This window comes from Papio anubis, chromosome 1 (genome assembly GCF_008728515.1).
Source record: "Papio anubis isolate 15944 chromosome 1, Panubis1.0, whole genome shotgun sequence".
Lineage (NCBI taxonomy): Eukaryota > Metazoa > Chordata > Mammalia > Primates > Cercopithecidae > Papio > Papio anubis.
In genome coordinates, this window is record NC_044976.1 from 159,603,373 (window position 1) to 159,631,249 (window position 27,877).

General features: G+C 54.4%; 1 protein-coding gene and 1 long non-coding RNA gene across 10 annotated transcripts; one reads left to right on the forward strand and one right to left on the reverse strand.

The window, feature by feature from the left end:
- Window positions 1-890: 890 nt before the first annotated feature.
- On the reverse strand, window positions 891-18,429 carry LOC103878719. The gene is made up of 5 exons (XR_004179283.1): window positions 17,607-18,429; window positions 7,897-7,998; window positions 6,261-6,377; window positions 3,103-3,151; window positions 891-2,445 (listed from the first exon to the last, which is right to left on the reverse strand). It is a non-coding gene; the product is annotated as an uncharacterized LOC103878719 (long non-coding RNA).
- On the forward strand, window positions 10,286-26,030 carry PTPN7 (protein tyrosine phosphatase non-receptor type 7). 9 transcript variants are annotated; one of them, XM_003893293.5, is made up of 10 exons: window positions 10,286-10,483; window positions 12,370-12,539; window positions 13,537-13,720; window positions 14,017-14,101; window positions 16,844-16,920; window positions 18,428-18,565; window positions 18,916-19,026; window positions 20,049-20,206; window positions 22,565-22,678; window positions 24,282-26,030. In XM_003893293.5, exons 1-10 carry the CDS (start codon window positions 10,310-10,312, stop codon window positions 24,373-24,375), a joined length of 1,305 nt encoding a protein of 434 aa, XP_003893342.3. In that variant the 5' UTR covers window positions 10,286-10,309; the 3' UTR covers window positions 24,376-26,030. The 9 variants fall into 9 exon arrangements, with proteins under 9 accessions (XP_003893342.3, XP_009188325.1, XP_021789589.1 ...); XM_009190061.4 differs by having other exon boundaries at window positions 10,287-10,483; window positions 12,366-12,539; XM_021933893.2 differs by lacking the exons at window positions 10,286-10,483; window positions 24,282-26,030 and adding exons at window positions 10,575-11,276; window positions 23,604-23,920 and having other exon boundaries at window positions 12,366-12,539.
- The last annotated feature ends 1,847 nt before the right edge of the window (window positions 26,031-27,877 follow it).

Below are 27,877 nucleotides of genomic sequence, written 5' to 3' on the forward strand. Positions count from 1 at the left end.
GCCATCTGCTTACTTATCTTCCTGAGGCACTGAGGACTATTCATCATTTTGGCCTCAGCAACTGGTTTCATGCCAAGAAAATGACAGTCATTCATTAAATAATTGTGGGATGGATGGATGGATGGTGGATGGATAGATGGATGGATGGACGGTGGATAGATGGTGGATAGATGGCGGGTATATAGCTAACCAGATGGAAGGAGGTAGAAATTGCTTGCAGATAGATTCATGAAAAGTCTCATCTTGTACTCATGGCCTTCTGAGTCAAGAATATGGCACACAAGGCCGGGCGCAGTAGCTCATGCCTGTAATCCCAGCACTTTGGGAGGCCGAAGTGGGCAGATCATGAGGCCAGGAGTTCAAGACCAGCCTGGCCAACATGGTGAAACCCCGTCTCTACTAAAAATACAAAAATTAGCCAGGCGTGGTAGCAGGTACCTGTAATCCCAGCTACCTGGGAGGCTGAGGCAGGAGAACTGCTTGAACCCTGGAGGTGGAGGTTGCAGTGAGCCGAGATCATGCCACTGCACTCCAGCCTGGGTGACAGAGCAAGCCTCCATCTTGGGAAAAAAAAAATATATGGCACACAGTTCAGCCACAGTGGCTCACGCCTGTAATCCCAGCACTTTGGGAGGCCAAGGTGAACAGTTTGAGGTCAGAAGTTCAAGACCAGCCTAGCCAACATGGTGAAACTCCATCTCTACTAAAAAAAATTAAATAAAATAAAAATACAAAAATTAGCCAGGCAAGGTGGCGGGCGCCTGTAATTCCAGCTACTCAGGAGGTTGAGGCAGGAGAATCACTTGAACCCAGGGGTTGAAGGTTACAATGTGCTGAGATCCCGCCACTGCACTCCAGCCTGGGTAACACAGCGAGATTCATCTCAAAAAAAAAAAAAAAAAAAAAAAAAAGAATATGGCACATAGAAGTGCAGAGTAGAGGATGCCAGTCCCCCAGTCCACCACCTGGGGCTGGCCTCCCACAGGCTGCAGCCAGGAACTCACAAGTACAGGTGTGGATCTTCTGAATGCTGGAGTTAAGGTTCCCCGCCCAGGCCCACACTGACACGGCACAGCAGGAGCTGGGCACCAGACTCCTCAAAGTCAGGCTGGAATTGTCCGGGCCCAAGTCAACAAGACTGCCCGGTGACCTCTGGCTGCCCTCCTAGTGCCAAGCGACCCTGTAGCCTTCCCACTGTCCTGGTGCTGGGGCCCAGTCAATGGCCAGGTCAGAGGGGCCGCCCCTGCTGATAACCTCCAGTAACTGTGGTGCCAGGGGACCTGAAGAGAAAGGCAATTTGGTGAGGGGTCCATATACCGCCTGCAGCCCTTTGGTGCCCCCTGCCCAGCTCTTCTGAGCCTCTCCCCTGCTCTGACCTCCCTCCCCTGGTTGCAGTGAACTGAGATTACGGCACTGCACTCCAGCCTGGCAACAGAGCGAGACTTCATCTCAAAAAACAAAAACAAAACAAAACAAAACAAAAACAGAAAGTGCTTAGCACAGAGTCCAGCACACAGAAGGGTTCAATTGACAACTATTGTCACCACCATCATCCCCTCAGATAGGTGCCCACCACTAGCCAACTGGAGGTACACTCCCTCTGAGCCTCCAAAGACGCCGCCTCCCCTGCCAGTTGCATCCTGGCTACTTGACCCATGGAGAAGAGATGGGAAGTCTCGGCTGTGTCTCCTTTACCCCAAAAGGCACTCCCAGGTCCACTCTGTGGCATTGGGCCCCACTGCCTAATGGGGCCCGGCAGCAACACTGAACGTCAGCTCATAGGGGGTGCCCGGAGACAGGTGAAGGAAGGTGTGATGGGAGACTCCCCATCTGACTACTGCCATCAGGTTGGTGCCACCTAGGAGGTCTATAAGCACCACGTGGAGCCAGGCAGCCCCCCTTGGAGCCATTCCCAAAGGCTTGCAAGGCACTGGTGCCCTGGGTATGCAGTACCAGGTGATCCGGAGACACAGGGGCTGCAGGAAGGATGGAGAGAACAAAGTCCGGCTCAAGAAAGACCCCTGGAGCAGGATGCTTGCAGGGACCCTGGCACTAGGGAGCACAAAAGCCCAGGCACATTGGGGCACGGCTGCCTACGAGGCGCCGGACTTTCCACCATTCCCACCACTCCCAGATTGGCTGCCACCTGGGGCCTTGCCCAAGTGCCCACCTTACCTGTCCACTGATGGAGGCTGGTTTTTGCTGGGAGGTTGCTAGCCTAAGTGTTAACTTCCAAAATATACTCACTACCTGGCAAGAGGTCTCCAAAATTGTAGCACAGGGTGCCCGGGGGCGTGGAGATACTATGTGCCAATGTCTGGGATTCCAGGTGGTAGAGGAGAAGGCGATAGCCATCCTGCTCCCCGGGGGCTTCACCCCATGAGGCCTCCAGGCGGGATGGGCTCCCGGGGCTGTGGAGCTGCAGTCCATGGACAGTTGGCGGGGCTGCATCAGAGGGAGACAGAGACACCAAGGTCACTGCCACACGGGCATCACCCCTTTGCCTGTAGTGCTCCTAAATGGGTGACTGTACTAGACATGGTCTACAGAGAAGTTGCCCTCCCTGCCAGCACTCCAGGGCAGCCCCCTCCTGCCCCAACCCCAGGCAACACCCCCACCCCCTCAGCCTGCAGGCCTCATACCAGTGCGAGCAGTGAGGGTGACAGTGACATTCTGCCCACAGGGTCGCAGGGCAGTCACTTCCAGCTGGTAGCGACTCCCTGGCACCAGATCCTGGAACTCAAAGCTGGATGCATTGGTGTGGGCCTGGAGCTGCTGCCCTACAGGAGAGCTGAGGGGGCTCAGACGTGTGAGGCAGAGGGCATGGATGAACAAGCCTGGTTCCGGGGCTGCCCAACTCAGAAAGAGGCTAGTAGGTCTACCCTGGCTGGTGATGTTCACGATCAGGGGTGGGCCTGGGGAAAAAGAGGTGCTTTCAGAACCCACTAATAGCCTTTCTGCCTTAAAGAAGAATGGAAGGCTAAAAAAAAAAAAAAAAACCCAGAAAAAGCCAGGGTAGAGGCAGGGTCTGGTGTGGAAACACTGGCCCTGCACCCCTGACTCTTCACCCCCAGAACTCTCTCCCCCGCTGAAGACACCTACCTGCACTCTCCCTGCCTGCACTCCTTTCCAGGGACGGGCATGCTTCCTCCTGCAGGAAGAAAGGGAACAGAGCGTGGGGGAAATGGACAGAGGCCTCTGGGAAGGCTACTGGGGTGGTGGGGCAGGGCCAGGATCCAAGAGAAAGCTCTGTTGCTGTGTCTGACAGCCCCACACACAGCCAAGGGGCATCTCCCAGAGGTGAGCTCATTAGAAGGTGATCTGTTCTCCAGGCAGGCTGGAGCAATCTGCCTTGCCTCAGCTGGTGCCAAGCATGCTGGCCTCTGTGGAGGTATGAGCAGACTCTCCTCACCAATGTGACCTGAAGGCCGTGGGGCCCCGAGGAGGGCTGGGAGGCCTGGATATGCCCTGAAGAGTGGGGACCCCACCCGCTGGTCTGCCCCCCATGCCCACCTTACCTCTCAAGCAAAAACCCCGGATAGGAGCAGGGCAGCAACAGGACAGGCCCCAACCTGATAGCTACAGAGTAAAGTTGGGAGGCAGCAAGGGGAGGAGCTAGTCCCCTGGCCCTCTTGCCTTGCTGGCTGGCAGGCAAGCAGGCGGGCGGCATGGGTGGGGCGCGGTGAGTTCTGGCAGAAGAGGCAGCAGGCAGCAAAGTGCGCGCCCTTTTTTTGAGACGAGTCTCACTCCCACACCTAGGCTGGAGTGCAGTGGCCGGATCTCAGCCTACTGCAAGCCTCCACCTCCCGGGTTTTAAGCCATTCTCCTGCCTCAGCCTCCCGGAAGAGCACTACAGGCTACCACCACTCTCGTCCCTCGCTAGTTTTTGTACTTTTTAATAGAGATAGGGTTTCACCGTGTTAGCCAGGATGGTCTCGATCTCCTGACCTCGTGATCCGCCCGTCTCGGCCTCCCAAAGTGCTGGGATTACAGGCCTGAGCCACCGCTCCTGGCCAAGGGGCTGCCTCTTACTCCCAGAGTCTGACCCCCCATCTCTCCAGCCTTGGCAAGGCTCTTGAAGGAACAGAGGAGGAGACTGGCTCCAGGCCCAGAAGGTGGAAGCGGATTGTGACTCTCAGGCTGCAGACAAGCCCACCTCTTCCCGATGCTGTAGCAGGACAAGCCACAGACAAAACTCCTCAGACACCAGATTAAAGAAGGAAGAGGTTTATTTGGCCGGGAGTGTCAGCAGACTTGCATCTTAAGAGCCGAGCTCCCTGAAAAAGAAATTCTTGGCCTTTTTAAAGGCTTACAACTCTAAGGAGTCCATGTGAAAGAGTCATGATGAATTGAGCAAGTGTGAGGAACGTGACTGGGGGGGCTACATGCATCAGCTAACAGAACAGAAAGTTTTGCAATGCTTTTTCATACAATGTCTGGAATTTACAGATACTTACAAAGTAGTTTAGATTAGGGGTTGATTTTTTTTTTTTTTTTTTTTTTTTTTTTTGAGACAGGAGTCTCACTCTGGCCATGCCAGGCTGGAGTGCAGTGGCCAGATCTCAGCTCACCACCAGCTCCAGCCTCCCGATCACGCGCCATTCTCCTGCCCCTCAGCCTCCCGAGAGTAGCTGGGACTACGAAGTCGCCACCTCGCCCGGCTAGTTTTTGTATTTTTTTTTTAGTAGAGAGGCGGGGTTTCAAGCGTTAGCCAGGTTGGTCTCGATCTCCTGACCTGTGATCCAGCCCGTCTCGGCCTCCCAAAGTGCTGGGATTACAGTGAGCACGCCCGGCCTATTATTATTACTTTTAACTCCTAGGGCCAGGTGGTGGTGCCAAGGTTGTCTGGCTATTTATCTTACTTCTGTTTCTTTCCAACTTTTTGCTTTCTCTCTTTCCTCAGACTCTCTTGTGAACTAGGCAAGATGGGGGGAGGAGGACAGCAGGAGTAGTAGTGGTCTCCTTCCTTAATGCCTCCCCTACCTCTAGCCCACTTCCAGCCCTCAGCTCTCCAGGGAGGAAAGGGTCCTGTGCTCTTGGGAAAGACCCAGAGGAGAGGTGGTTTTGCAAATGGACACATTTGCAGCTGGCTCTCCCACTCCTTGGCCCTGGAGGAGGGGCACGGTGTCTGCTGATTCCATCACCAAATGCGAGATAGATAGTGTTTCCGGGGGTGTGTATGGTCTTGGTGACACCATGTGGATGTGTGTTCCTGTGTCCTAGGTGGATGGCCAGCTGAGTGTGTGCCTCCTTTTGTATCTCCATGAGGTACCATGCTCTTGTGGACAGAAGCACATCCTTTGGCTCCTGAGTCACAGCAATTGTAGATCTAGAGCCCACCTGGCCTTCGGGCCTCCTCTGGTCGCACCTCATCACTGCCAGATGAGGAAGGCGATAACCAGAGAGGGGAAGAGCCCAAGTTTGTGAACAGAAAAACTGGGCTTGAACCTGGGACTTCAGACTCCACAAAACAGAGATGGCGGACCCTGCTCCTAACCTCCCAAACTGGGGTCCTCTCAGCTGGGAATCCTCTGAGGAGCAATTCAGGTACCTGAGACTTTTGCTTGCCTTCCCCCACTTCCTCTCCCCGGATCAGCAGCGTCCATCCTGGTTCCCCGGGCCCCTCCCAACCTCCACCTGGCTTTGGGCACTGCTGGAACCCAGGCAAGCCTGCCTGAGGCCTGGCCTCAAAGATAACGAAGTTAGGGCTTTGCTTTACTCCTGACTACAACCCGAGTCACCCCGAGCTGCTCACCCAGGTGCTCCCACCCACAGACAACTGAGGATGAGGAGGGAGAACGGAAGAAAAGGCTTTGGGCCCTGGGAGTGAAGCCTAGGACTCAGAACAAACTCAGGAAGTGGGGAGAGGGGATGCGCGGAAAACACACGAGTATGGAAGTCTGAACACCAAGGCAGCCTCTGGGGTAGCTGGATTCTCCTGGGCCTGCCCCAGCAGGAAGGACAAGCCTGCCCCAGCTCAGCCCGGCTGCCTGCTCAGGCCACAGCCAGGGGCTGCTTGCCCCTCCCCCGCTCCACCCAGCCCCAAACCTCAGAGCCGCCCACCCGGCCCCTGGATGGGGGCCTGGAAACTCAGCACTGCAGACTCAGGAGATTTTCCAGGCTGTGTGTGCGCCTGCGCATATGTGCTCTTTTGAAAGGCGGGGGCGAGGGGCGGGGGAAGGTTGCAACCAGGGAAACTGATGTGAAAGGGAAGCGGTCCCAGGTCCCAGTGTGACCAAGAGGTGGGCGAAACGACGTACCTTCTCATCCCATCCTCATCCCACTTCACCTGTGGACGTCTCACTTTGTTCTTTCTGGTAGCCTTGATCAGCAACCAAAAAGGGGAGAGGCGGGGTGGAGGCGCCCTAATTCGGAACCTAAGGAGAAAAGACGCACAGGACACAGGTCTAGGTAAATGCAGGGTATGTCAGAACCTGCCCAAGAGTCCCCACAAAAAAGAGGCCTGCGGGGCCCAGCACAGACTCCATAGCTAGTCCTTTGGACAGAGCCTTGAGGAGGCACCTGGCCTTAAGAGGCACAGCCACCAGTCCCCAGCTCAGCCTAGGGGACCGGGAGACAGGGCCCCTAGAGGTTCTGATAAATAAGCAGCAGCCAGCTGGGCACGGTGGCTCATGCCTGTAATCCCAGCACTTTGGGAGGCTGAGGTGGGCAGATCACGAGGTCAGGAGATCAAGACCATCCTGGCCAAATGGTGAAACCCCGTCTCTGCTAAAAATACAAAAATTAGCTGCGCGTGGCGGTGCGTGCCTGTAATCCCAGCTACTCGAGAGGCAGGAGAATCACTAGAACCACGGAGTTGGAGGTTGCAGCGAGCTGAGATGGCGCCACTGCACTCCAGCCTGGTGACAGAGTGAGGCTCCATCTCAAAAAAACAAAATAAAATAAATAAGCAGCAGCCTCCCCAGCCCAAACCTCTCCATTCAGCAAAAGAAAAGGTACCGCAAGGGCTGTATCTCCTCCCCAGCAACCACCCCCACAGACAAACCCACATCCTCTCCCTAGAGAACCCCTGGGGTTCCCCCCACTACCCTGAGGTCTCAGGGCACCTTACTGATTCCTTCTGGAGAGAGCCAGCCAGGAGGCAGAGGAGAGGGCAAGGGGCAGGTCCAGGAGTCCTGGCTCCCAAATGTGAACTGGCCTGGCCTACAGCTGTCCCAGGCAGCGCTCTTCCGGCCCCTCCCTGCTCTCCCACAGCCTGAAGCCAGGCCTTGGGCAGCCCCCACACTGGAGGAAGATAATCACCGGGCAGCAGAGGGGTGGGGTGGCTCAGGACAGCCAGGCCGCCCACTCCCCCTGCTGCCTATACTATGGGGAAGGTGGCCAGGGAGTGGGGGAAGGCCTAGTTCCCCGTGACCAGGTCATGGGAGAGCAGGGGAGGGGCTGGTCACGTGTGGATTGACACTGTGCATGTGCATTTGTGCAAATGTGGGCCATGAGGGTGTACACATCTGTCTTGATGGATGCATGAGTGGGTGTCCAGGGACAACACAGAGCGGGAGGGAGACGGGAGCCCCTGGGAAGAAAAGGCCACATTGTAGAATAGATGTCCATTTGGCTGGCTCTGGGCTTGGGAGAGAGGGAGGGACTCTTCCACCCTAAAACCTTCCTGCCAGGGTCCTGAGTTCCAGCAACGGGCAAAGAACCAGGTACTTTCCTGGACCTCCTGGCAAGATGGCCCAGTGCCGAGCAGGGCTGGATTGCTGGTCCTCCCAGCCAGGGGTAAGGGGTATGGGATGTTCCCCTTCACCCAAAAGGTAGCAGGAGGTCCTAGCTGGCCCAACACAGGGGTGCAGCTTTGAGACAGGGGTGCAGTTGTCACTCTGGTCAGCCCGGACCCATCCCATGCCCCTAACAGCACTTCCCTGCCCCACTCACCCTGTCTCCCCTGCTGTCTCCCTGCTTCCTCCGGGATGAGGCCTCCCAGATCCAGTTCTCAGTGTTTCTGTCTCCCCCACACAAACAGGAACAAGCCTGGGCCTATAAAGTTGGGGCAGAACGAGCTGGCTCAGGCTGGCCTAGGATTTTGGGGGCGAGAAGGATGGAGGAGCAGCCGCCCAGGATCCTAGTGCTTCTCCAGAGAGGAGCCGAGGAGGGCAGCTAGGAAGGGGGCAGAGCAGGTGGAGTGTGCAGGACCCAGGAGTCCTGGCCCCCAGCAGCTGACTCTCTCCCCAGGATCCTCCTCTTGGATAATTAGAGGGTGGCAGCCTTTGCTTCTGGGAGCCAACTGCACCCCAGCAAGGAGCTCCCTACTCCCTAGGGGCTGGCAAGGAGCAAAGACTTCTGAGAATTCTAGATGTAACGGCCGCCTTTCCCCTGGGCCGGGGGCTTCTGACACTTGGGGCAGGGAGCTGCAGCTCATAGCCCTGGAACTGGGAATCACTAGAGGGGGAAACAAGAGAGTCAAGATGTGTGTGGCCAGAGCTCGGGAGGGCTGAGGGCACCCACCACAGCCTCAGATGGGACAAGGCCTGACTCTCAGGATGCGTCATGCCCTGCATCAGTCCCTCCCCAGCCTGGCCTGCCCTCTCTGTCCTCGCTGGTGTGGACTCTGTCCCACCCAGGATGCTGGGAGACCCCTGGGAGTGACTCCTTCCTGAACTTCCTCAGTGCTCTGGTGGAAGCGCCCCAGCAGCCCTGCTTCGGGGAGAAAGTCAGCAATGAGGAGGAAGAGGGAGGCTGTCGAGAGGTGAGACCCAGCAGCCGTGACCTCCTCACCCTGTGCTGCTCCCAGGCCCACTTCCCCAGCCAGCTCCTCCCAGCTCCTCGCTCCTCTGGCTACTGACTCCCAACCTCTCCTCCGGGAGCAAATCACTCCATGGGCTGACAAGGAAGGTGCTATGATCATCCCCCAGTGGAGGGAGGAAGCTGAGGAGGAGACTGAGACTCAGCAATCTGCCCAAAGTCACACAGTTAATAAGCTACGTTTAGACTCATTATGCACAGATCTTTCTGATTTCCAACGATTACTATACTTTCTCTGGAGTCGAGGGTGGCTAGAACCTAAATCTCAACCCAGGAACACAAATCAATTCGAGTGATGGAAGTTTGACAGCTGCTGGGACCACGGGTGGGAAGGTTCTGGAGGGGAGAGGGAGTCACTCCCAGGAGCCTCCCAGCAGCCCAGATGGGACGGAATCCACTCCAGAGAGGGCAGAAAGCGGTGTCCCAAGTCACCAGGCCAGGCTGGGGAGGGGGTGGTGCAGGGCGACGACGCATGTTTGGTCCCATCTGAGGTTGCAGTCGGCACCCTCAGCCCGCATGAGCTCTGGCCACACACCTCCATGGACGTCCAGGCATCTCTAAGCACAGGAGAAGAAGGAATGGGCAGGAGCCAAGGAGTGACTGTCCCCTCTACCCCACACCCAGCCAGAGGGAACGGGGGATCCTTGAGAGGTCTTGCCTCATGCTCAGCCACTACCCCACCTGCCCCCAACTATCTTCCCCATCTTCTGGCTCCCATCTTCCTTGCCGTGAAGCTCAGCTTCCAACTGTACAGCCCTAGGCCTCGGTCTGTGGGGGCAAAGGGTAGGCTTACAGCCAACAGGGCTCAGACCCTGGAAACTTGGGGGGACCAGGCAGACCTGTGTGGGGAGGGCTTTGCCGCTTCCTCCTCCCACCCCTGTGGTGTCCTAGCTTCCTGTTCTTGATAACAATCAGCATAGGCCCAGAGCCGGGCCCTCTTTCCAACCCCCACCTGCCCCCTTCTGTGTCCCCAGGGCCCCCACTACCCACCAGTGGAAACACTGACTGGTGTGGGGGGTGAGGCAGAGGCCAGTCTCCGGGTCACTGCCCGCAAGCATGTTAGGGATTCCCAGGTTCCTGCTCCCCTCCACTCTCTCCTGAGCACAGGAGCCAACCCATTTCCCAGCCCTAATTGGCCTCCTCCTCGGGGAAACCCACCCACTCTGGAGAGGAGCGCAGGCTGCAGGGAAGGAGGTGCCAGGATCAGCTGGCCATGGAGGGGCTCAAAAAAGAGCCAGGCCCTGTCCCCACTGCCCAGAGCAAGGGCGGGTGCTGGGAGGCCTTCTGAGCCTCTGAGAGCCGTTCTTGTTCTTCATCTCAACCCTCCTCCCCAAGGGGCCAGCAGAAGGCCAGCCCCCTCCCGACCACCCCCTCCGGCGTGCCTACCCCCTGTGCCTAGGGTACCTCATTTCTTTTTTGCTGTCACCGTTTGACAGCTGAATCAGGGAAGTGGGAGGAAGAAAGAGGACGTGGATTGTGCGTGTTGGGGGCCGGGAAGGGAAGGGCGTTTGAAATGTTACAAGGTAAAAGGAGGCCTGCAGCAAGCATGAACCGGCTGGGCTGCTGGCCCGCAAGGAGCCTGCCAAGGCCAGGCAGGGGCAGTGGGCAGAGGAGTCTTGGACTTGGGGGCCACCCTTCAGGTCCCAGGCATCCAGGCACCCCAGCAGCGAAGAGGACATGGGAGTCCCCTGGTGTGAGGGCCAGAGACTGTCCACTGTCTGTAAGTCTTCTAAGTAGATGTCAGGGTTCTGGGAGGAGGCCTGCAGGGGGCTCAGACTCCCTCCCACAAGTGGACTCTGCTATCTGTTTCCTGCTTGGCTGGCCTACACTCAGGCCGCGGGCTGTGGAGAGCTGGGCCGTGGCACAGGGCGTGGAGACGACCTTTTTGGCCTGGCCCCAGGCCTTTCTTTCACATTGTGAGGCATGGATTCTTGCCTCCTCTTTTTCCCCACCCCGAGTCTGTGCCACATCTGCTCTGGGAAGATGTGGTCTGTGCTTGGCCATGAATTCCCAAGGCTTGAAGCAGCAAGGGCTTTGAGGGAGAGGACTGTGAGGCAGAAGCAGAGAAGCAGAAATAAGCCTCCGGCCAAGGTCAGGTTGAGCAGGAGAGCCTTGGGTTCTTTGTGGGACAGCACAGAGCTGGGGGTCAGGCGAGCTGTGCCCAGCAAGTAGGCAGTGGCTGGATGTGACAAAGACCCAGAGGAGAAACACAGCAGGAGGGGAGAGGGTCTGGAAGCTGGGGAAAGCAGGATGGTCGGGAAGGCCTGGCCCCTCACCCATTCCCAGGGAACAGGGCCTTGGGCCCCAGAAGGGCACAGGCGGGAGGCAGCCGACCCCTGGTGGCTGCGGCAGCAGGCACAGGAGGGCAGAATGCAGCTGGGGTGTGCGTGGGTGGCAGCAAGGAGGGGCGGAGGGAGGAAGCTGGCTTCCTGGAGCCTTCTCAGCCCTCAAAGACAGACCGACAGACAGACAGACAGCTGGCAAGAGGCAGCCTGGGGGCCACAGCTGCTTCAGTAAGTATCTGAAGCGGGGACTGGGAGTCCTGTGGCCCTGGGGGGTGCGAACTCCGGGGATATAAGAGGGCATCTCAGGAGGGAGTGCGGGAGGGCGAGTGGGGCGCTCCAATGCCTGGCTGGGGAATGGGTGCTCACAGACCTGGTGTCCCCAAGATGGGGGTGAGCAGGGAAACCACAGGGAGCTGCAAGGACAGCAAAGGCTGAAGGGACCCTTTCTGCTGCCAGAGACCCTTGCTCTACCACCCATACCTGTGCCGGGCCCACTCTGTCCCCTCACCTCCATCCCTGCCGCCTTGGTGACTCAACAGCCCCGCCACCTCGCCCACTGTGACCCTGGCTCTGGGAGATAGGGACTGCCCCCAAGAGGAGATGGTCCCATCACCTCCATGCCCCCTGTCTTGCCCCCAGCTGTCGCCTCACCATGCGCTGTCGCTCAAGGGCTTGGTGAGGCCATTTCCTGTGACGGTTACAGAGGCGGGAGACGGGGGGATGGGCAGGAGGAGGAAGGAAACACCTCCAGCCTACCTCCCTGGACAGAGACCCCAGAAGCCAGAAATGGACTTGGGAGTGGAACAGCAGCAGTTAGGAGAGGACCCTGCTGGGGCCCAGGAGCCTGCCTGCCTGGCTGCCCAATCAGTTCCAACACTGCTGGAGGCCTCCATTCCCTGTTCAGGAGAAGGCCCACTGGTTAGCTCAGAGATGGCTTCTGCACGCTTTCTCCCTTCTGTCCTAGAGAACACATGTTTTCTGCTTCCTCCCTTGCCTTCTCCCACTTGGACCCGCTCACAGCCCTGTGTACTCTGGTGTGTGGCTTCTCTCCCCTCTCTCTTTTCCTCCTTCTGGATTCTTTCCTATCTTCATCCACAATCTCTACCCTTTATCTTGCCGTTACTCTGACCCCAGACTGCCTTGTGCCCTGGGTCCCGCCATATAGATCTTGTCCTTCCCTTAGTGAAAATGAGGCTACCTCTTGGGAAACAGAAGACGCCCCAGTGAAAACAGAGCGCAAAGCCGGCCTAGCGTGGGAGCCTCCTTCTGGCCAATCAGGCAGGCCAGAGAACAGCAGCGGAGGACCCTGTCTTTCAGGCAGACCTCATGGCTGAATGAGCCTCCCCTGGGCCTAGCACCCCACCCCAGCATGGTCCAGGCCTGTGGGGGGCGCTCCAGAGCACAGCCGCTGACCTTGTCTTTGGGGGCAGCCATGACCCAGCCTCCGCCTGCCAAAACGCCAGCCAAGAAGCATGTACGGCTGCAGGAGAGGTGAGATCTTCCCTGGGAGAGGGGTCTTCCCCGCCCTGCGTCCCCATTCCGCTCCTCCCTTCCCTCCATCTGCTCCGCCAGCTCTGACAGCAGGGTCCAGAGGGCCCTCAGTTGTTGACTCCTATTTGGAAAGGAAACCAGTAGTGCTCATTTGCATGTCTTTTGCATGTCTGGAGCACAGAGTTTCATATCAACCCTGAGCCTGCTCCCTAAATTCCAGGCAAGGCCAGCAGCGTTCTTGGTGCTGGATGCATGTCAGAGCCACAGGGCCTGGCTGGGAGTGGGAAGAGGCAGGCGGCTGGAAGAAGCAGTTGAGTTCAAGGCTGCCCTGTTCTGGCTGACAAAGGGAGAGGGCTGAGCCGGGCATGGTAGCTCATGCCCCAAATCCCAGCACTTTGAGAGGCTGAGGTGAGAGGATCTCTTGAGTCTAGGAATTAGAGACCAGCCTAGGCAATATAGTGAGACCTCCTCTCTCAAAAAAAAAAAGGAGGGCATACAGCAGGGGCCAGAACCCTAAATTTACTGGGCCTCCAGGTTAAAGGAAAGACAAAGAGCGGCCCCCTCAGAGGTGCCTCATAACAGTAATACTTGTAAGATAAGCAAATATGGTCAGGCACAGTGGCTCATGCCTATAATCCCAGCACTTTGGGAAGCCAAGGCAGGAGGATCACTTGAGTTCAAAACCAGCCTGAGCAACAGAGCAAGACGCTGTCTCTCCAAAAAAAAAAAAAAAAATTTAAATTAGCCAGGTGTGGTAGCATATGCCTGTGGTCCCAGCTACTCTGGAAGCTGAGGTGGGAGGATCGCTTCAGCCCAGGAGTTTGAGGCTGCTGTGAGCCACAATTGTGCCAGCACACTCCAGCCTGGGCAACAGGGAGAGATCCTATCTCCAGCCTGGGCAACAGAGAGAGACCCTATGTCTAAAAGAAAAGATAAAAAGAAAAGGAAAGCAAATATGATTGGGTGCTCACTAGGCAGTGGGGGGCTATACCTGCAGGCGGGGCTCCAATGTGGCTCTGATGCTGGACGTTCGGTCGCTGGGGGCCGTAGAACCCATCTGCTCCGTGAACACACCCCGGGAGGTTACCCTACATTTCCTGCGCACTGCTGGACACCCTCTTACCCGCTGGGCCCTTCAGCACCAGCCACCCAGCCCCAAGCAGCTGGAAGAAGAATTCTTGGTAAGAAATTGGGGTCCCCTCCGAATCACTCTGCCCTCTGTATCAGAGGCAGCCAGCTGGAACCATTCTCTCACGGGCACCGTGGGCATGTCTCCTCTTTGGGCCCCTTAGGAAAGAGAACGTCAGGGTTGAGGGAGGGGGCTGCCCCCAGGCTTCCCCTTCTGCCCCCACCCCATCTAGGCCTACATACTAATGTCAAGAAGGAATGGCCAGAGTCCAGCTGTTCTAGAAAAAGGTAGAAGGGAGAGAAAAGGAGGCTAGGAGTCAGCTGCTCACCCATTTCCTCCCCCTGCCAGAAGATCCCTTCAAACTTTGTCAGCCCCGAAGACCTGGACATCCCTGGCCACGCCTCCAAGGACCGATACAAGACCATCTTGCCAAGTAAGAACTGCAGCTGGGATGGAGGGAGTTGGGTGCAGTCCCTGGGGCTAGAGAACTTCACAGGACAAAGTACACAGTTTCAGCCAGGGAAGGACAACCTTGCTTGGCACATCTTCTCTCAGCAGAGAAAGGGGGAAGAAGCAGCAAGAATCACAACAGCAGCAATAATAATGTTTGCAGATATGTACCTTGGGCCAGGCCCTGCTCTCAAACCTTTTTTTTTTTTTTAAGATGGAGTTTTCGCTCCTGTTGCCCAGGCTGGAGTGCAATGGCGCAATCTCAGCTCACTGCAACCTCCACCTCCCAGGTTCAAGCGATTCTCCTGCCTCAGACTCCCAAGTAGCTGGGACTACAGGCATGCGCCTCCATACCCGGCTGATTTTGTATTTTTAGTAGAGATGGGGTTTCTCCATGTTGGTCAGGCTGGTCTTGAACTCCCGACATCAGGTGATCCGCCCGCGTCAGCCTCCCAAAGTGCTAGGATTAGCACTGCGTGAGCCACTGCATCCAGTCTCAATCTTTTTTTTTTTTTTGAGACTGAGTCTGGCTCTGTCGCCCAGGCTGGAGTGCAGTGGCCGGATCTCAGCTCACTGCAAGCTCCGCCTCCCGGGTTTACGCCATTCTCCTGCCTCAGCCTCCGGAGTAGCTGGGACCACAGGCGCCCGCCACCTCGCCCGGCTAGTTTTTTGTATTTTTTAGTAGAGACGGGGTTTCACCGTGTTAGCCAGGATGGTCTCGATCTCCTGACCTTGTGATCCGCCCGTCTCAGCCTCCCAAAGTGCTGGGATTACAGGCTTGAGCCACCGCGCCCGGCCAGTCTCAATCTTTTATATTCACTCATTTCTCACAACAATCCCATGAAATTTGTACTGTGATATTATGATGACCATTTTACAAATAAGGAAATTAAGGCACAGATAAGTTGAATATGTTACCTAAGATATTCAGCTTAGCTACTTGCATGAAGCCCTTTTCCTTGTCTTCCTCTCGCTTGGGAAGTGCCCAGCCAAGGCTTGTGGTGGAGGAAGCACCACCAGGAGGGCTCCCAGAGAGAGGGCTTTGAGAAAGTCAGATGGAGACAGGGCAACGGCCAGCAAGAGAGCAGTGGCGGGGGGGATGGAGGACACTCAGCTAGGAGGGGGTGACCCTGCAAGCTGACAGACCCAGGACAAGCACCTTCTATTTTTCAGAGGCAGGCACGAGGCCCTGGAGCCTCTCCCTCCCTCCCCTGCTCTCCCTATAGGGAAGCTACTCCCAGCTTGAGGCTTTAGCTCAGTGAGCACATGGGCCCTGTCTCCTGCTAACCCTCCTGGAGTGCCCTCTGCCTGCATGGGCGGATCAAGGGGCTATTAGCGCTATTCCAGGCCAGGGGGAGGAGTACCCCTGTTCTTGGCCTAATTCTAATCAGCCCTGCAGCCACCAGAAAAGGGAACAATTCCTTTGCCTGAGATTCCCCTGGTCCCCAGGGTATCCTCTGTCCATGACCAGGCTGGCATGAGCAGAGCAAGAGTCTCTTCTCCTTTCCTCACAAGCCAGCTTCTTCATCCATGTTTGGGTTTCATTTAGAGAAATCCTTCCCCCTTAGAGGCAGAGGCCAAATGCCTGATGGCTGAGTGGAATCTGAGTCCTAGTTCCACTTCACGGCTGTGTGATATCCAGCAAGTTGCTCATCTGAATCCCATATTCACCATTAGAAAACAAATTCTTCTTCCTCTACATCTCTTTTTCCATTCCTACCAGCATAATCTTATTCTAAACCCGTACTGATCTCAAGGATAGAATTCTATATATATTAGAATATTATATCTGATATTATATCTTCCCATTTGGTCTCTGCTGTTCCGTTCCCTTCCTTCTGTAGTCCATCCTATATAGCACCACTCAGTTAACCTTCCCAAACTATTGCTTTGATCATGTCACTGTCCTGCTCAAAAACATTATATAGCTCCCTACCGTCTGCGTATAAAATTCTTCATAGGGGCCAGACATGGTGGCTCACACCTGTAATCTCAGCACTTTGGGAGGTTGAGGTGGGAGAATTGCTTGAAGCTAGAAATTCAAGACCAGCTTGGGCAGCAAAGTGAAACCCTGTCTCTACCAAAAACATAAATAAATAAATAAGCCAGGTGTGGTGTGGCATGTGCCTGTAGTCCCAGCTATGTGGAAGGCTGAGACAGAAGTATCACTTGAGCCCAGGAGTTAGAGGTTACAGTGAGCTGTGATCACACCACTGCACTCCAGCCTAGGCAACAGAGTGAGACCCTGTCTCTAAAAACAACAACAGGCCGGGCGCGGTGGCTCAAGCCTGTAATCCCAGCACTTTGGGAGGCCGAGATGGGCGGATCACGAGGTCAGGAGATCGAGACCATCCTGGCTAACACGGTGAAACCCCGTCTCTACTAAGAAATACAAAAAATAGCCGGGCGAGGTGGCGGGCGCCTGTAGTCCCAGCTACTCGGGGGGCTGAGGCCGGAGAATGGCGTGAACCCAGGAGGCGGAGCTTGCAGTGAGCTGAGATCCGGCCACTGCACTCCAGCCTGGGCTACAGAGCGAGACTCCGTCTCAAAAAAAAAAAAAAAAAAACAACAACAACAACAACTTCAGTGGGGATAAGGCCACCTGCTGTACACAAGGTGCTGGGACTGTGATGAGCACAGGAACTCTCTTCTTTCTGATCCTGCTGGAGTCTGTGTTAGTTGGTCACCTTCTGACCTCTGACCTCTGCTGATTTTTATTTCCTAGATCCCCAGAGCCGTGTCTGTCTAGGCCGGGCACAGAGCCAGGAGGACGGAGATTACATCAATGCCAACTACATCCGAGTGAGTGGCCTGGCTGCAGTGGTGGGTGGGGAATGGGGGAATTCTCAGACATCTGAGAATATCTTCCAGCTGTGACTCGTGGATCAGGTGCCTGCATTTCCTGCCCTCCCTGCTCCAGCTCACTGCTGTCATAGCCCTACCAAGCTGGGCTGGCACTGAACGCGCCCTAAGGCACCAACCTAAAAAACGGAGCAGATGTTGAAAAATATCTGGAGAGACCACCGAGTCTCCCTAACCTCCACTATCAGCCCTCCCATGCCACCCTCTAAACTTAGCAGGAAGTTAGTGTTGTTGAACCCAATCTCCAGCTCCTTGAGAGGTCGCAGCTCCCGAGAACTGCATGGGTGATGCCAGCAGTAATGGGACCTCCCCCACAACTTACCTTTTTTTTTTTTTTTTTTTTGAGACGGAGTCTCGCTCTGTAGCCCAGGCTGGAGTGCAGTGGCCGGATCTCAGCTCACTGCAAGCTCCGCCTCCCGGGTTCAAGCCATTCTCCGGCCTCAGCCTCCCGAGTAGCTGGGACTACAGGTGCCCGCCACCTCGCCCGGCTAGTTTTTTGTATTTCTTAGTAGAGACGGGGTTTCGCCAGGATGGTCTCGATCTCCTGACCTCGTGATCCGCCCGTCTCGGCCTCCCAAAGTGCTGGGATTACAGGCTTGAGCCACCGCGCCCGGCCCACAACTTACCTTAACTGACCCTCAAGTAGCCCCTCTTATGTGAAGACGGTTGATTGATGTCAAGCTATAGGAAGCTCCAGGCCAGGTGGATGCTCCTCGACAGCTTCTCGCTGCTGTGGACCCTAAGGCGATGTAAAAGCAGCGCTCTCTAGTGACTCAGTGTGGTAAGACATCAGTCAGGGGCGCAGGGAGGCGAAAAGCTCTTAGCTAGGGAAGCTATGGGGAAACACGATCTTCCATTTGCCGGCCAATACCAGATCAACTGCAGTCCTGATTCCACCATCATCTTGAGGAGCAGGAAGCTGAGGGTCCTGAAGGTGAGAAAATCAGGTTAGGGAGACTGTGCTACATTTTGCTACTACTTTTATAGAAAAGTAACATGTACGTGTGAAACTGTCACTGAACAAATATTAAACACTGTTTAGGTATTTTGTGCTAGAAGAAAGCAGCAGGGGAGGAAGAGAATAAACATGTATAGAGCACTTGCTATATTGACTCAATGTATCTTACTGAATTTAATCCACTCTACATTCCTACAAGATAGATATTATTATGCCCAATTTACAGATGATACAACTGAGGCTTACGGAGGCTAGGTAACTGGCTTATAGTGGCACAGCCAGGAAACAGCAGAACAGGGATCTGATCCTCACTCCAGAACCCATATCCTTTCCACCGTGTGCCTTCTGAGTGTGCGTGTTCATGCACGTGTGTGTCTATACCTGTGGTTCACAGCTTCAGGCTGACCCCAACACCTGAGGCATCCAGGATCACCCCAGAGTTCTGCTCTCACTGCTCCCCACCCCTTCCCCTGTGCTTCCACCTTCCAGGGCTATGACGGGAAGGAGAAGGTCTACATTGCCACCCAGGGCCCCATGCCCAACACTGTGTCGGACTTCTGGGAGATGGTGTGGCAAGAGGAAGTGTCCCTCATTGTCATGCTCACTCAGCTCCGAGAGGGCAAGGAGGTAGGAGGCAGAGCCACGTTCATGATGAACCCAGAAAGTGCTATGCCCGCCCCACCCCCTACTCCCCACACAGGGCAGCTCAGGACCAGAGGTTTCCCTGGGAGCCAGCACCAGCTCATACCTCTCAGAAAATTCCCTGAGATATACCCCTGGGAGGCTGTCCATGGCCGAAATATAGGATAGGGTGAGCACTCTGCTTGCAGGTGTCAAGCTCAGAAGAGCCAGGCTCCCTGTTGCTGACCTTCCATCCAGTAGGGGTGGAAGATGGGGAGGAGATACCAGCCCCTCTTTGCTGCCCTGTCACCTGCTCCAGCTGACCCTCTTCTGACTCCCAGCTTCCTCCCTCCTAGAAATGTGTCCACTACTGGCCCACAGAAGAGGAAACCTATGGACCCTTCCAGATTCGCATCCAGGACATGAAAGAGTGCCCAGAATACACTGTGCGGCAGCTCACCATCCAGGTACCACCCCAGGGGCCAGGCCCAGTGGGAGGTTGGGCTGCCCACAGCATCTCTGGAACTCAGGCCGGCTCTTCACTAGGAGCCAAGGGTTTGCTCATCTAAACCATCTTAAATCCACATCTATAGAAGAAAGAGAAACTTGAGCACTGTCCTCAGCCTCTAGTTAATAGGGCAGAGCCAAAAAGCCGAATAGGACTACCAGGAAGTACCCACCTGTCTGTGTGAATGGTCAGGCGAGGATAGGCAGGATCCAGGAGCCGGGCCAAGGGAACGAGAGGAGGTTAAAGGAGATGTGGAAGGCTAGGTGTGGCAGCTCATGCCTGCAATCCCAGCACTTTGGGAGGCTGACGCGGGCGGAGTCCTCCTGAGGTCAAGAGTTCCAGACCAGCCTGGCCAACATGGTAAAACCTCGTCTCTACTAAAAATTACAGCTACTTGGGAGGCTTAGACAGGAGAATCACTTGAACCCAGGAGGCAGAGGTTGTAGTGAGCTGAGATTGTGCCACTGCACTCCAGCCTGGGTGATGGAGTGAGACTGTGTGTCTCAAAAAAACAAGCAAAAAAAAAAAAAAAAAGAAAGAAAGAGATGTGGAATAACATGTACATAAGGGCTTTTTAAATGCCTTCTATTATTTTACGGTGTTTTATATTTTTGAAAGCATTCCTCTATCAACTCATTCTCCTCCAAATATCCTAGCAAGTAAACCAGTAAGATATCACTATCCCCATTTTCCAGGTGAAGAAAATGAGATCAAGGGACTTGCCCAAAGTCATGTGCTTATGGGAAGCAGAGCCAGGACTTGAATTTCGGGGTCTCCCCTCTCCCAGGACAATGCTCCTTCCCAGCATTTTGGAGGGGGAAGCGGTGGAGAATGATGAACATGAAAATTGCAACCTAGCTTGCTTTGAGTAGATGACCCCCCACAGGGTAATTCCAGCCCTTGCCTTCCTCAGTCACCAGAGAAAAAGGCAGACATGCCCTCCACCCTGACCTTGGTTCTCATGCCTTGTCTCCAACCCAGTACCGGGAAGAGTGCCGGTCAGTAAAGCACATCCTCTTCTCAGCCTGGCCCGACCACCAGACACCAGAATCAGCTGGGCCCCTGCTGCGCCTAGTGGCAGAGGTGGAGGAGAGCCCGGAGACAGCTGCCCACCCCGGGCCCATCGTAGTCCACTGCAGGTGTGTGGCCCTCCCTTCACTGCAGCCTGTGGACTGCGCTTCCCTCCCCTGCCCCCTGGGTCTCTCCTGGGGAAGGGTCTGAGCAGAAGAGCATCAGGCAAGCCTAGCCCTTACTTGGACATGACTCACAAGGCCATTCAGCAAGGGCTCTGTTCTTTTCACCTCCTTCATGCAGAACCCGAACATCTGGGCTGGACACCCAGGCCCCATCCACAGAGGGGACAGAATATCAGGAAGGTCCCAGTCAGCTGCAGGAGGACATAAACAGGATTCCAACTGTTGGGGAACTCATTTACTCATTCAACAAATATGTATTGAAAACCCTATTATTGGCCGGGCACAGTGGTTCACACCTGTAATCCCAGCACTTTGGGAGGCCAAGATGGGCAGATCACTTGAGGTCAGGAGTTTGAGACCAGCCTGGCCAACATGGTGAAAACCTGTCTCTACTAAAAATACAAAAAGTAGCACGTGCATGTAATCCCAGCTACGTGGGAGGCTGAGGCAGGAGAATTGCTTGAACCTGGGAAGTGGAAGTTGCAGTGAGCTGAGACTGCACCACTGCACTCCAGCCTGGGCAACAGAGCAAGACTCCATCTCAAACAAACAAACTAACAAAAACAAACAAAGAAGGCAGATTAAACAATTAAATACCGGCCGGGCCTGTAATCCCAGCACTTTGGGAGGCCAAGGCAGGCGGATCACCTGAGGTCGGGAGTTCGATACCAGCCTGACCAACATGGAGAAACCCTGTCTCTACTAAAAGTACAAAATTAGCTGGCCATGGTGGTGCATGCCTGTAATTCCAGTTACTTGGGAGGCTGAGGCAAGAGAATCACTTGAACCTGGGAGGTGGAGGTTGCGGTGAGCTGAGATCACGCCATTGCATTCCAGCCTGGGCAACAAGAGCAAAACTCTGTCTTAAAAAAAAAAAAACAAACAAACTATTAAATATCACACAATGTGATGAGAGCTGTGATGGGGATATGATGGGGAGCATAGAACCAAGTCTCCTAAGCCAGACTTTGACCAGAGAAGGTTTTCCAAGAGAAAGGCCATCTAAGCCAAGCTAAGACCTGAAAGGTGAATTAGCCAAGCGAAGAGAGGGAAGGGAACACATTCCAGGCAGGTGGAACAGCATATGCTAACTAAGGCCCAGAGAAGAAATGTGAAAATGGATACACTGCTGGGAGCAGGGTTACAGGTTGGGCCCAGAGGTTATGTGTGGGGTAATGATGAGAGATGGGTTTGGAAGGCCAGTGAAGGTCAGATGATGGGGGGCCTTGTAGGACTGGCTAAGACACTTGGTTGTAAAATAACACTTTGGCTATAGAGTGAAAAATGGATTGGGCTGGAGTGAGAGGGTATCGTAGGGGATAAGACTAAAGAAAGAGATCACTGGCCGGGCGCGGTGGCTCAAGCCTGTAATCCCAGCACTTTGGGAGGCCGAGACGGGCGGATCACGAGGTCAGGAGATCGAGACCATCCTGGCTAACACAGTGAAACCCCGTCTCTACTAAAAATACAAAAAATTAGCCGGGCGTAGTGGCGGCGCCTGTAGTCCCAGCTACTCGGGAGGCTGAGGCAGGAGAATGGCGTAAACCCGGGAGGCGGAGCTTGCAGTGACCCGAGATCGCGCCCCAGAGGGGGAGAAAAGGGGAGAGACCCCGCCACAAAAAAAAAAAAAAAAAAAAAAAAAAGAAAGAGATCATTTGGGAGTGCATATCCTAAATAAAACAGAGCACAGAGGCAAAAAGCATGACACAGGGCCTTCCCAGCCCACCCACAGGTAGCAATGGGACATGTGCAGGGAGGTCATTAGAGGCTCACGCAAGAGGAACAGGAGGCCTGGGGAGTTTTGAAATGAACAGAGGGCACGATGGAGCAAGCAGAGCAGAGCGGAGAGAAGACTGTGGGAGGGCGCCGAGGTGGGAAACAGAGGGGCCGGGCATGGGCTGCGTGGAAGATGAGTCTGAGCTGAGAGGAAGTCAAGGTTAGATAAGGAGGGCTCAAGGGTCAGCACGCCCACAAGTGGGGAACTGTCTGTTGGAAACTGCTGTAGATGCTCAGCAGAGGGGAGATCATCAAAACGTCCACAGGGACCAGAAGGTGGCCTGCAACAGGCTTACAGTGAGGCTGGTAAGAAACGTAAACTCCTCCTGTGCCAGTTATAACCTGCCTCCAGCAGGGTCCCCAAGGGGACTGGAATCCGAAGTACTCTACCTGCCCCCATCTCCAGAGTCCTATCCCCAAAATACAGCACCTGCAGGTCCCATTTCTTTCTCCACGGTTTGGGGCCTGGCTCTTAGATTCCCTTGTCTCCCATGACCTCCCTGTCCCCTCCCTGGCTATCTTCAGTGCAGGGATTGGCCGGACAGGCTGCTTCATCGCCACGCGAATTGGCTGTCAACAGCTGAAGGCCCGAGGCGAAGTGGACATTCTGGGCATTGTGTGCCAACTGCGGCTAGACAGGTGGGTCTGTGGGTGTAAACAAGGCCAACAACATTAATGGGGGGCATCAGTGCCTCTGGGCCCCAGAGCCCTGATAGGCCCATCACCATCAAGCACTCCTGCAAGAAAGGAAGAAACCCTTTCTGCTTAGAGCTGTTTATTTTGCAACTAACAACCAGCAAAAAATATCTATCTGGATGGCCGGGCGCGGTGGCTCACACCTGTAATCCCAGCACATTGGCAGGCTGAGGTGGGTGGATCACCTGAGGTCAGGAGTTCGAGACCAGCCTCGCCAACATGGTGAAACCCTATCTCTACTAAAAATACAAAAATTAGCCGGACCTGGTGCGGGCCCTTGTAATCCCAGCTACTCAGGAGGCTGAGGCAGGACAGTTGCTTGAACCCAGGAGGTGGAAGTTGCAGTGAGCCAAGATTGTGCCATTGCACTCCAGCCTGGGCGACACAGCAAGACTCTGTCTCAAAAAAAAAAAAAAAAAAAAAGAATATCTATCTGGAAAGTTGGCTTGGAGGCCTGGAATTAAACATGATATGAGGCAACAAGTAGTGCAAAGAAGCTCACTGGGTTGAAGCAGAGCCAGTGTTCAGATTCCAACTTTTGTCTCACTGAGATGTCACTAGATTTCTCTGAGCTCCCATTTCTTTTTTTTTCCTTTCTTTCTTCTTTTTTTAATAATAGAGATGAGGTCTCACTATGTTGCCCAGACTAGTCTCGACCTCCTGGGCTCAACAATGCCCCCTTGGCTTCGCAAAGTACTGGGATTACAGGCTTAAGTCACTGTTCCCAGCCCCCACTTCTTTATCTAGAGAGAGATAATGGCTCCTTCCCCAAGAAAACTGTTGTAAGAAATGAGTTAACTTATATGAAAGTGTTTTGGAAATGGAAACTATTATACAAATGTATGGAATCATTATTTTTACTTTTAAGATTATTAGAAAGAAGGAAACTTGAGGCTCAGGAGTATTCCTGGCCCGACTCAAGGCTTCAGAGGTCTGGTTTTGTCCCAGGAGCTGAGTGAATCAAGGAAGACCAAGCGTCAACACGGGGCATCACCCCTCAGCACGTGTAAGGGGCAGAGGACTCCTCTCACAGCAAATCTGAGGGTCAGCAAGGAGGAGTAGCAAGTAGAAAAGATGAATATAGGTGGCGGGGCATGGTGGCTCATATCTGTAATCCTAGCACTTTGGGAGGCCAAGATGGGCCAATCACTTGAGGTCGGGAGTTCAAGACCACCCTGGGCAACATGGTGAAACCCCGTTTCTACTAAAAATACAAAAATTAGCTGGGCATGGTGGCAGGCACCTACAGTCCTAGCTACTCAGGAGATTGAGGCAGGAGAACCACTTGAACCCGGGAGGCAGAGGCTGCAGTGAGCCAAGATCATACCACTACTCTCCAGCCTGGGTATCAGAGTGAGACTGTCTCATAAAAAAAAGAAAAAAAAGAAAAAAAAGAAAAAGAAAAGAGTAACACAGGCAAAGGAGTTGGCATGTTCTTTGAGAAAGTCAGGACTTTTCCAGTAGGACTGCAAGAATGTTTGACTGGAGCCATTCAGCCAGCACCCTGACCCTCCTTTACTCATGGTCTGTGTGTTTCTCCTTGCAGAGGGGGGATGATCCAGACGGCAGAGCAGTACCAGTTCCTGCACCACACTTTGGCCCTGTATGCAGGCCAGCTTCCAGAGGAACCCAGCCCCTGACCCCTGCCACCCTCCAACAGCCCAGGCACCCACCTCCCTCAAGCCTGGGAAGGTGGGTCTGGGGAAAGTGGGCCGAGTGATCTGGGGGTACCCCTTGGGTGGGTGTGCTCCTTAGTGGTGCTTGCAGTCACAGGAAGCAGCATCAGTAAGGACAAGGGGCTGGACTCCAGGTCTTCACCACTGGCCACGCCTCTGCTTCCTCTGTTGGCCCCAGATGGACGTAAGGGGAACCTCCAATGTCTCTCTGAACTTAAAGACAGGAGCTGGCAATTTATGACAGACAAAGAAAGAAGCCCAGGTGTCCTGGTCTTCTCTAAGACACTCTTTGTGAGCTTCAGTTTCCCCTTCTATAACATGAACATTAAGTGCTTAGCTGCCATGAGGGAAAAGCAATGAGAGAAGTTTCTAGAAGCCACTCCAGTCACTCCTTCCTGGGGCTGACAAAAGGGTGATTCCAAGACCATCCTTCACCCGAGGCCCTGCCCAAGCACAGGCCAGATGCAAGAATGGGGAAAAGTCTGGTCCTGATCTCCAAGTCTCAACATCTTAGCAGTGACTCTGCTCCCTGACCAGACATCGGAAGGGCTGGACAACTCCAATCCAAAGAAAGAACAAGGACTCTGGTTACCCTCGCCTCCACTCATGTGTCCTAAGAGTAGGCTACAGAGGTGACCGGGCCTGGCAGTTGAAATCTCAGGAAGAGGGAACATGTGGGGACTACTCAGAGGCAAAGAGGGGCTGCTCCTGCCTCCATGGTTGCTGGCCACTCCCACCAACTACTCTTAGGGAGGCTGAGCAGTCTCTGTTTTGCTTCCATGGCTTAAATAATACCCTGGGTATGCAGGAAGACAAAAGAAAGAGGCAAGGGGAGAAGAGGAGGCAAAGTGCTCAGTCTGATTTTAGATAACCAACCCCGCCATGACCCTCTATACTCTGCATTTGCTGAGTACACCTAGAGAGCTTGGCTGTTTCCAAAAACAATCAGGGTCATAACCATCCATGCAGACATGGAGGCTCGGCTGAAACTGGACTCCTCACTGTCTACCCCAGAGAACGAGCGCCCCTCATCCATCTCAGCATCAACACAATTTCCAGGGGACCTCAGGTCTAACTAAGGACTGAACGCCACACCTCAGGATTCGTCCTTCTTGAATCTGAGACAGGCTGCCTATTCTGAGATGGGGATGAAGGTAAGATGCTGCATCACCGGGCATGCCGCCCCTGAGAGCTGCCTTGATACCAGTTCTCTGTGGAAACCCCCGAGGAGCTGGATCTGGAGAACAGCTGGGCCTCCTCACTCAGGACTTCTCTCCTAAAGAACACGCAGTGCTAAAACTGAGGATGATTTCCCTAATGCTTCTGCTTGGCCTTGTGGAGGAGCTGCTCCTTCCTTACAGCCCTGGGGATGGACTTGCCCACACCTCCACCTCCCCTGAGCCCTGTGAGAGGCACAACTGTCTATGCCAATGAGGCTCGGTGGGGGGCTCTCAAGTGCCTGATCCTGCCCTGGGCTCAGAGCCAGCCCAGAGGGAAGCAACTGCACAGCCCCACAGGCCTTCCCTGGCACTGCCCCCCCAACCCCATCTCAGAACTCAGAGGGCACAAGCTCCAAAACAGTAACCAAGTGGGAAAATAAAGACTTCTTGGATGACTGACTCATTCCTTCTTTCCATCTTCTTCTAGGCCCTCTGGGGCTTCTTTGTAAGAAGAAAGACTGCAGACCAGGGACAGGCAGGCTGCAAATCTTTGCCCTTGGGATATGCACTTTTCTAGCACTTCCAAGGACATAAAATAAGGTGAAACCAAAGTCAATTTAGGAAGTGAGACAGGGTGGACTCTCATAGTCTACTCAGGCAGCTGTAACAATTCCCACTACCGTAAACCGTGTGGCTTCTAAACAACAGAAATGTATTGCTGGCCTGGCGCGGTGCTCATGCCTGTAATCCCAGCCCTTTGGGAGGCTGAGGCAGGTGGATCACGAGTTCAGGAGATCGAGGCCATCCTGGCTAATACAGTGAAACCCTAATAAAGACAAAATATTCGCTGGGTGTGGTGGCACACACCTGTAGTCAGCTACTCAGGAGGCTGAGGCAGAAGAATTGCTTGAACCCTGGAGGCGGAGGGTGCAGTGAGCTGAGATCGTGCCACTGCACTCCAGCCTGGACCACAGAACAAGACTCCGTCTCAAAAAAAAAGAAAAAGGAAAAAAGAAATGTATTGCTCACAGTTCTGGAGGCTGGGAAGTCTGGGATCGAGACCCTTGCAGACTCAGTGTCTGGCTATTAGGCAGAGCCTTCTTTCTTTCTTTTTTTTTTTTTTTTTTTTTTTGAGACGGAGTCTCACTGTCGCCCAGGCTGGAGTGCAGTGGCGCGATCTCGGCTCACTGCAAGCTCCACCTCCCGGGCTCATGCCATTCTCCTGCCTTAGCCTCCCGAGTAGCTGGGACTACTGGCACCCGCCACCACGCCCGGCTAATTTTTTATATTTTTAGTAGAGACGTGGTTTCACCATGTTAGCCAGGATAGTCTCCATCTCCTGACCTCGTGATCCACCCGCCTCGGCCTCCCAAAGTGCTAGGATTACAGGCGTGAGCCACCGGGCCCAGCCTTAGGCAGAGCTTTCTTTCTGTCCTTGCATGGTGAAAAGGTTGTGGGCTGGTGTTCTTCCCCCCCAACCCCACCCGCCCCTTTATAAGGCCCCACCCTCATGACTTAAATCACCTCCTAACACCATCACCTTAGGGGTTAGGACTTCCACCTATGAATTTTGGGGGACATCAACATTCAGTCCATAGCCTTTATCTTAGGAGCTAGAGGGGGACTTATAAAGGGCAGAGGTTAGAAAGATGGTGCTTAATAAACCAGAATATTGGCCAGGCACAGTGGCTCATGCCTGTAATCCCAGCACTTTGGGAGGCTGAGGCAGGCAGATTGCTTGAGCTCAGGGCTTTGAGAACAGCCTGGACAACATGGCAAAACCCCGTCTCTACAAAATATACAAAAATTAGGCAGGCATGGTGACGCATGCCTGTAGTCCCAGCTACTCAGAAGGCTGAGGTGGAAGAATCACCTGAGCCTGAGGAGGTGGAGGCTGCAGTGAGTCGAGATCTCACCACTGCACTCCAGCCTGGGTGACACAGTGAGACTCTTGTCAAAAAAAGAAAAACAAAACAAAAAAAAACCCCAGAATATTATTCTAGCCCAAACCTTGTGATTCTTCTACTTTGGTAACTTTTTGACTATTTGGGGTCATCTAACTCCGGTCGATTGGACAGATATGGTTGATATTGATAGTTTATCCACTTTTGACTAAAACAGCAGACTACATACGACTACATTTGAAAACCAAATCCCAACGGGCAGCCAGCAGAGGCTGGGGACTGCCCGAAGCCTGGGCCTACCCAGACGGTCAGCTGGGGTTGTCAGCCTGCCTGAGCAGGCCCTAGGGGTGGGTCCTGCAAGGAAGGGGGCAGGAGTGAGGCAGCTTTGCAGGCACTCCACAC